Here is a 9,531-nt window from a genome sequence, read left to right on the forward strand (position 1 = left end):
CATGGCTGCCGCTAGTTCAAAAAAACGACAGTTGGTATAAAAAAATGCTCTAGTGCAAAAAACATAGTCGTACCCCCCATCTTTTTGAACACTTTGGTTTCTGTATCTTTGAGGTGTGCTTTATCTCTTTCACACAAGTAGGCACACATAGGCCCCATCGTGACGTCATAGTCATATTCACTCCATCAAGCATGACCGTGTCTATATGTGCCGACTGTTAGCCGCATTTCAATGCTGTGAATAGAAGAAAGCTTATTTAGGAAATCGGCTTTGTGGCTGTCCAGAACCTTATACACCCAGGTAAGTTGATGAGGTGCTTTGAATCATGTTTGAATCTAATATGAATCAAAGGTTATCGAAACAATTATCTTTTTAGGAAAATGCAAAACATGGATCATGATCACGGATATGCATCATTTGCATTGGAACCGAGTACCGAAATGATGGAACTACGTCCTATCTAATGGTTTTTTTCTGCTCTGACGTCAGTTTCATCGGTCGTGCCCGCTACTCCTATTATTCTTGCTTCGACATTGTTGGCTGTCTCATCGTCACCACCACCTATATTTGTTTCGTCAGATATGTTGACCGTTCCATCGTCACCGCCACCCATCCGTGATGTTTGCGGTACATTTCTTTTGGGTGGATCTATGTCCGGTTCGTCAGCCAAGCCGGGACAGCGATCCTCTTCCGGACCGTCATTGTTGACCGTCCCATCGTCACCACCACCCATCACTAATGTTTCCGGTTCGTTTCTGTTCAAAGGATCAATGCCCAGTTCGTCTGCCAAGCCGGGACAGCGATCCTCTTCCGGAATGTCATTGTTGACCGCTTTATCGCCACCACCACCCATCTGTGATGTTTCCGGTAAGTTTCTGTTGGGTGGATCTATGCCCGGTTCGTCAGTCATACCGGGACAGCGATCCTCTTCCGGACCGTCATTGTTGACCGTCCCATCGTCACCATCACCCATCAATAATGTTTCCGGTTCGTTTCTGTTCAAAGGATCAATGCCCAGTTCGTCTGCCAAGCCGGGATCAGCGATCCTCTTCCGGAACGTCATTGTTGACCGCTTTATCGCCATCACCGCCGATCTGTGATGTTTCCGGTAAGTTTCTGTTGGGTGGATCTATGCCCGGTTCGTCAATCATACCGGGACAGCGATCCTCTTCCGGACTGTCATTGTTGACCGTGCCATCACTAATGTTTCCGGTTCGTTGCTGTTCAAAGGATCAATGCCCAGTTCGTCTGCCAAGCCGGGACAGCGATCCTCTTCCGGAACGTCATTGTTGACCGCTTCATCGCCACCATCAACCATCCCTGATGTTTCCGGTACGTTCCTTTTCGATGGATCTTTGTCCGATTCGTCAGCTATGCCGGGACAGCGATTCTCTTCCGGATCGTCATCCTCAACCAGTCTGCCGTCTTTACCTGATACTTTTTCATCATCCGGTGTACATGAGTGTGTTATAACTCGAAAACAAGTGGACAATCTTATTAAGCTATCGAAGCAGACTACGGCTCGAAATTATGTTTTACGCAATGGATACTATAGCAGGGACAACATCACACAATGCAGCCATTACTGCCATTGATACAGAAAAGGCATTAGAAGCATTTAATGCTAACTTAGAAGCTAACACGTATGTGACTGAGATGTTCAGCTCACTTTTGAATACAATAGGTTATATAAAATATGTTAAAAGAAGACCAAATAATAGATCTATTGTTTACTAAAGATGTTTTTCTAAATGTTGGTCAGGGATTAGTAATAAAAATCCAAAAATCGCTTTTTTTATCTTGAAAACTTTACGTAAAGTTGCATAATTTAAGAAGCTAAGATAATTATTAGTCCAACGTAAGTTTGAAATCAAAAAGCTATAAAGTTCCACCAAGTTCGGTACCCTTTTTTAACAAACCTTCAAGTTCCACCATGAACCCTACACATAGTGCTAATCAGCCGCAAAGTTCCAAAAAGTACCATGTGCCTGTTAAAAAGCTCCATAGTTCCGCAAAGTACCGTCTATCTCTTAATCAGCCACAAAGTACGACATCGGAACGATTTTTCGTTAAACAGCCCTAAATTAGCTATAAAGTACGAGCTGGCTATTTGGGAAGTCACTGAAAGCCAACCTCACTTCACTTGTGAGTACAGGCAGGCCTTGACCGACAGCGGTTGTTGTGCCAAAGAAGAAGAGAAGAAGTTTGAAATAATTGTTACGGAAATAAAAAAAATATTAAAAAAAACTAACTATGGAATCAAGTTCAAGAATCAAGTTCAACATTTATTTATGTACGACATCTATTAACATAAAAAGTTCCTCCATTCGTATTAGTTCATAATTGTGAAGCAATGCATCTGCATGCTTCAATTACATTCTTGCTAGTATCACGACGAGGTTGGGATAGGAGTTAAAGATACGTATGAAGTATCTTAGCATTTGCTAGCCAACTGATAATGAAAAGTAATATAAACAAAAAAAATAATATTGAAATAAAGCTACTCTCTGTCTATTTCTATTGCACTCTCTTACTAGCTAGCTCCTCTTGAAATGTGTGCGTTAAAGGACCTAAATGAAAATAGACTTCTCCATCTAATGATATTGCTTAAAACTTACATTACATTACATGTACTGACTGTTTTGTGTCTAACTAATGCCTTTTTATGTCTATTTGCTAAGCTAGTGCCTATTTCTGTCTATTTGCTAAGCTATTTAGATGTCAAAATGCAAGGGCAATCGTAAGATCTTTCTGGTTCTGATGGAAGCTCGGTCACGTTGGTACACTGGTGGACATAAAAATAGGAAAAAAAAATTGTGTGTTTTTTTTTTGCGTGCACTAGGTGTGTCATCGCCAACAGTTCGAGGCGTACTGAATTTGCAATAGTCGAATTATGCCTTTTATACTCTCATTTTTGGTGCGCTACTTATCTGAGTTTTGAGTGCCGGCAGCGTTTTGCGGCAGTATAAAAGGAGAGCCAAATCGTGTTGAGCTTCATTCTTCCATCAGTGGTCAAGGTGAAAGGTTGCTGTTGAAAAATTCCACAAAATCATCATGGGTCGCGGAAAGCACTGCACACCAGAGGAGCGAAAACACATTCAGGGGCTTTATCGTGAGAACGTGCCAATCAAGACAATCTGTAAGGCGTTCGGCCGTTCACGGACGTTTGTGGACAACGCCATTCGTAGCGAGGCTACGGGTAAATCGACAGGTCGTCCGCGAAAAACAACGGCCGACGTTGACGCGCAGATTGTTGAGATAATCAAGGCGGATCCTTTCAAAACTTGCGCTCAAATCAAGCAGGAGCTTGGTTTGCAAGTTTCGGCGAAAACGGTGTCTCGCCGTTTACACGCCGCTGGGTTCTGTGCCCGGAGACCGCGGAAGGTTCGTAAGCTGCTGCCGCACCACGTAGAAGCGCGCATTCGGTTTGCCGAAGAACATTTAGCTGCATCCATCTTTTGGTGGAGTAAAATCATTTTTTCGGATGAGTCCAGAATCAATCTGGATGGTTCGGACGGCATTAAATACGTCTGGCGCCTTCCTAATCAGGCGTATCATCCGAAAAATACGATAAAAACCCGAAGTCACGGAGGCGGCCACGTAATGGTGTGGGGTTGCTTCTCCTGGCACGGCCCGGGTCCTTTGTTCCGTATCAACGGGACACTGAACTCGGAAGGGTATAGAAAAATACTTAGTCGTAAGATGTTGCCATACGCCCGACAAAAATTCGGAGACGAAGAGCATTACATCTTTCAGCATGATAACGACTCTAAGCACACATCGCGAACAGTTAAATGTTATTTGGCAAACCAGGATGTGCAAGTTCTACCGTGGCCTGCGTTGAGTCCTGACCTAAACCCAATTGAAAATCTGTGGTCAACTCTCAAGCGTCAGCTTAAGAACCAGCCTGCACGTTCAGCCGATGATCTATGGACACGCTGCGAGGTTATGTGGGAAAACATACCCGAAAGCGAATGCCGTAAGCTCATCGAAGATATGGCCAAACGCTGTCAGGAAGTGATAGCGAATAACGGTCATCACATTGACCGTTAGAATGTGTTTTCGCTCTGTGGAACACCGCAACACCTCCTCCCAACAACCACTTAAACAGTCCTTTTCAGGGCTACCAAATATTTCTGACAAGAACTATGTCTTTCGGTCACAGAAAAAAGTTCCTATTTTTATGTCCACCAGTGTACCACGCATGCACTGGTGTCTCGTTCCCTACGCCGTGTTGTCTGCGGGCTGCAGTACGGTGTCATCCGATGCTCCGCAGTGTAAGCTGGATTCGTCTGGTCGGTATGTGCAGGTGCATAGATGATAAATGATGTTAGATGTATCCGGTTAACCTGTGTAAGGTAAAAGAAATAAATTAAATATAATAAAAGTGTATATACAAGATAGTCTTTTTAGGCCGTCCACAAGGATAGAGGAGGCGTGGAGGCGTCCTCCATTAAGGCCGGGATAACGGACTGGCAGACGAAGGCTCGAGACCGTGAGCGGTCCGAACTTCCTGACACTCCTGCCTCCGTGTTCAATTTGGCGTAACGTCCTACATGGACATGCCGGCCCATACAGGCCGAGACTTATTCACTCCCTCGCAATCGGATAGTCAGTCCTACGCGGGGACGGTCCAAATGAAGATTAAACCCACGACGGGTATGTTGTTAAATCTTTCAAGTTGACGACCGTCCCTGTGGGCCCTGACTCCCCTCCCCCCGCGCCCCAATCCCATTGGAAAGCAGCGATTAATATAAATGTTAAAATATAATATTGTTGCGTCTGGTCCTAAGAGAGCAGATTGGTTGGAGGATTGGACCGTTAAACGTGTGCACACACAAACTGCACATTGGAGCACAATTCATTACCCTCATTGCTATATTAAAATCTATAGCATCAAATATACTCACCATGACCTTGCTAGTTTGAATCGTTCTCTACTTCTCATTCTTCATTTTCCAAACGTGTGCATATCGCTTTTCCGGATTTGTATTTCTGTCTCGCCTGTGATCGTTAGACCTTATTTACGACGTAAATATCCTAAAATAAACAAATACAACAAAATATTTGCTGCAAAATCACAAAACGTGCTTGCAACGTAAAGAAAATTAATATTATCGGTTAAATAGTCAAGGGGTTTCAATGTATTGTGATAAGAAAAACCGGTTTGTTTAACGCTTTTCTATTTTGTTTACTTTTTCTCACGTCACATACGAATTTGGCAACCATTCTTCCACCCCGCATCCAGGCGCTTCATACGTCTCGGCCTGTTGTCTGCCAAAATGACATACGAAGCAGGCTCATGTGCTATCTCTTTCCCTCATTTCCTTCAGAAGTCGCTCAGCTCTGCGGCTCGGGATATTATAACGAAAGTGGTTAAAACAATTCCACTGCTTCTAGTTCCGCGGTGATGACGAGAAAAAAGAAAGTGCTTTCCCAAATTTCCCTTTTATGGCTTTTCCACCATTGCAAATTCGCGGGCTTGCGATTTGCTCGATCCTCATCATTAGTCGAGCAGTCCCATAGTCGAGCAGTAACGTGGGTCAAATGTCACTGCTTGACACTTGCGCTGACATTCGATGTTTTCCTCTGTTATCAACAATAACAATAACCTTAAACAAAATGCAGAGAAATGTTGTTTCTTCAAAACAGAAGTAACGTACTAAGGTCATAAAATAACAGATAAAGGAATTTATCCGGACGACGCGAAGTTTGACACAATTAAAAACTTCCCGATTCCTACTAATGCTGATGAAGCAAGACGTTTTGTCGCATTTTGTAACTATTATCTTAAATTTGTACAGAATTTTGCAAAGATAGCTAAACCTATTAATAATTTGATTGAGAAAGACGTTAAATTTGCATGGACTTCGGAATGTCAAGCAGCTTTCGATACATTGAAACAAAGCTTACTCTCACCCACAATTTTACAATATCCAGATTTTAAAAAGCAATTCATAATTACGACAGACGCATCGGATATGGCATGTGGTGCAGTGTTATCACAAATAACAGATGGAAACGATTTACCAGTCGCGTTTGCGAGTAAAAGTTTTACACCAGGAGAGAAGAATAAGCCAATTATCGAGAAAGAGCTTACAGTTATACATTGGGCAATTAATAATTTTAAACCTTATTTATATGGACAAAAATTTATAGTTAGAACAGATCATAGACCACTAGCTTACTTATTTGGTATGAAAAATCCTACTTCTAAACTTACTAGAATGAGACTAGTGTTTTGAATTTAAACATTAAAACTTAGACTTGGACTGCTGTGACAATTCATTTATTTTGACCGATCGCGTCGAGTGCTAAAGATGGACTGACTTTCGATTTCATCCGCTCGTGATAAGAAACTTCTCTAGTTTGTCGCTTAACATAAGAAAATTCTAAGAAAGGCCGATCGGCCACCAAAAGCGCGCACGTGCCTCAGCGCAGACAATTGTCCTTTGTTTCACTTTCAGCCAACTTGCGAGCAGGCTTCACATTGTTTATATTGTGTCATTGGTTTACAAAGGAGATACAAAGTTCTTAGTATTGTTTTTCGCTTCGCTCACACCATATGACGCCCCTAGTTCCTAGCATCCTATTATTTTGCTTCAACATACTCCCCCCCGGTTGAATTATTAAATTCAACAGAATTGTTTTCGGTTACAGGCAAAATACAGATTTTTGATATTGCTCGCTTGTACAACCCATCTTTCGTTTTGACGGTAACTACTCTTATGTTCCCATCACTTCCCGGAAAAATCTCAACTATTCTACCGTAACACCATTTCAGGGGTGGTAAACCATCGTCTTTCACAAGCACCATTGTTCCGACGGAGATGTTGTTGCGTTGGCGGTTCCACTTTGTCCGTGGTTGTAGACCGGACAAATACTCGGTACTCCAACGTTTCCACAGCCTTCGAAGATATTCTTGTACTTCCTGCCATTGATTCAGCTGGTTGCTCGGAACCGCTTCCAGGGATGGTTCGGCCAAAGCAGAAAGCGGACGATGGATCAGGAAATGTCCCGGCGTCAAAACGTCAAGATCAGCTGGATCGGTTGATAGTTGAGTCAAAGGTCGAGAATTCATGCAACTCTCGATCTGCGTTAGCAGCGTGGTGAGCTGCTCGTACGTCAGCAACGCGTTTCCCATCGTAGGTCTCAGATGATTTTTGAAGTATTTGACAGCCGCCTCCCATAGGCCGCCAAAATTCGGAGAACGAGGGGGGATGAACTTAAATTCGATGCCTTCATCGCTGCACTTCCGAGTTATGTTGCCTTGCCATGTCTGGTCCTTGAATTGCTGAGCTAGGACAGCCAATTCTTTCGATGCTCCTACAAAATTCTTAGCGTTGTCACATTCAATTAATGAAGGCTTACCTCTTCGCGCGATGAATCTGCGTAGGGCTGCAATAAAGGCGTCTGTGGTCAAGTCTGTAACAAGATCGATGTGCACCGCTTTCACGACCATGCATACAAAAATGACCACGTATCCCTTCAGCGGCTGCAATTTTCTATGGGGATAGCGGTATGCTATCGGGCCGCATAGATCCACTCCAGTGCGGACGAATGGTAAGGCTGGAGACACGCGTTCCATCGGTAAGTCGCCCATGATTTGTTGAAGCGATGTTGGTCGACAGCGGAAACATTGCAAACATGAGTGCACTGTCTTTCGGGCTAAATTTCTGACTCGCAAAGGCCAAAACCTTTCGCGCAGGCTCGTGGTCAGAAATTGAGGGCTGGCATGCAACATTTTCAGATGAACGTACATTGCAATCATGTCGGTGAGGGGATTTTTGGATGGAAGTATCATAGGATGTCGTCGATTGTTAGATACTTCTGCATGACGTAGCCTGCCACCTACTCGCAGTATGCCGGCTTCGATGTATGGATTTAACGACTTCAATTTGGAATGGTTTGCAACGAAACCATTTTTTCCAAGATTTTTAAAATCTTCCGCAAATGATTCATGTTGTGCAAGACGGACGAGGCACTTGATTGAATCATTTAGTTCTTCAGTGGTCAGATGCGTAAATCGTCGTTGATCACGATTTTTGAATTTTGCATTGTGAGCAAATCTGAGTATCCATGCTACAAGTCTTTTCAAATCGCCAAATGACGAACGCAGTTTAAAAATGAAGCTTGGTTCAATAGAATGAGCTGCCAACGTAACTCTTTCTTCGAGATCTTCCTTCGTTAGTTCAACCTTACTTGCAACCTTTGTAGGGAAAATCAGAGGTTCTTCATTTAGCCAATTCGGGCCGTTCCACCATAAGGTGGCATGCTGTAGCTGTGCTGGATCCATTCCGCGAGAAATTATATCTGCTGGATTTTCTATACCTGATAAGTGATTCCATTTTCCGTTTGCAGTGAGGTGTTGTATTTCCGATACACGATTCGCAACGAAAGTTTTCCAACGCGATGGGTTTGCTGCCAACCAGTGTAGGACAATACTTGAATCCGACCAAAAATATGGTTCTATTTCATTTTTCAAGGCACCGGAAACCTTTTCATACAGATGTGCCAAGAGTAAAGCGGCTGATAGCTCTAAACGAGGTAAACAAACTCGTTTTTGTTTACGCGAAGTTGCCAGAGGAGCTACTTTAGATTTAGCCGTTAGTAAATTCACTGTAACTGTATCATCGCTGGATACAGATCTGATGTAAATACAAGCGCCGTACGCCTTTTCAGACGCATCGCAAAACCCATGTAGCTGTATTTGTTTTACAGGCGTGTGAGAAAGAACCCAACGTTGGATACTTATTTTATTAAGTTCTGCAAGATTTTTACGAAAATCTCTCCACTGTTTCTGTAGTGGTGGGTTGAGAGGTTCATCCCAAGACGTTTCATTGCGCCAAAGCCCTTGGAGATACATTTTAGCTGCCACTATCACAGGACCGACCAATCCTAAAGGATCGAAAAGTTTTGCCGAGTCTGATACAGCAATGCGTTTCGTAACTGGATTGTCATGGTTGCTGTACTCAGGTGTTTCGAAGAGAAAATTGTCGGTTGTTGTTTGCCATTTCAGGCCCAATGTTTTGATGCATGATGTTGGCGAATCAAGATCATAAACAGTTCGGTCATCCCGAAGATCAACGGGAATTTTTTCTAGTAGTTCGGAGCAGTTAGATGTCCATTTACGAAGACAAAGACCAGCAGATTGAAGTAAATTCAATAATTGGTCACTGAGTTTCTGCCCTTCCTCTATACTATTGACTCCTGTTAGCATGTCGTCCATGTAAAAGTCGTTAGCTAAAACCTTTGTTGCCTCTGGGTAAGTATTTGCTTCTACCTTTGCTAGATGTTGTAGAGTTTTAGTTACGAGGTATGGTGCGCAAGAAGTACCATAAGTGACTGTGCTCAATTCAAATGTACAAATTGGATCGGTTGGTTTATTGCGCCATAGAATTCGTTGCAAGGAACGGTCTTCGTCAGCTACCAAAATTTGTCTGTACATTTTTTCAATGTCCGCCACGAGTACAAATTTTGGCATACGAAATCTTAGCAAGATAGACATAAGATCGTCTTGAAGGATTGGGC

At 43.1% G+C, this 9,531-nt stretch overlaps 1 protein-coding gene across 5 annotated transcripts; it reads left to right on the top strand.

The window, feature by feature from the left end:
* The first annotated feature begins 236 nt into the window (after positions 1-236).
* LOC121589164 (pectinesterase inhibitor 10-like) lies at positions 237-1,938 on the top strand. 5 transcript variants are annotated; one of them, XM_041907844.1, is made up of 4 exons: positions 240-300; positions 352-867; positions 1,006-1,108; positions 1,231-1,938. In XM_041907844.1, exons 2-3 carry the CDS (start codon positions 582-584, stop codon positions 1,098-1,100), a joined length of 381 nt encoding a protein of 126 aa, XP_041763778.1. In that variant the 5' UTR covers positions 240-300; positions 352-581; the 3' UTR covers positions 1,101-1,108; positions 1,231-1,938. The 5 variants fall into 5 exon arrangements, with proteins under 5 accessions (XP_041763775.1, XP_041763778.1, XP_041763777.1 ...); XM_041907843.1 differs by lacking the exon at positions 1,006-1,108 and having other exon boundaries at positions 352-627; positions 766-867; XM_041907841.1 differs by lacking the exon at positions 1,006-1,108 and having other exon boundaries at positions 237-300; positions 377-867.
* Positions 1,939-9,531: the final 7,593 nt, after the last annotated feature.

Source organism: Anopheles merus, chromosome 2R, assembly GCF_017562075.2.
Source record: "Anopheles merus strain MAF chromosome 2R, AmerM5.1, whole genome shotgun sequence".
Classification (NCBI taxonomy): domain Eukaryota; kingdom Metazoa; phylum Arthropoda; class Insecta; order Diptera; family Culicidae; genus Anopheles; species Anopheles merus.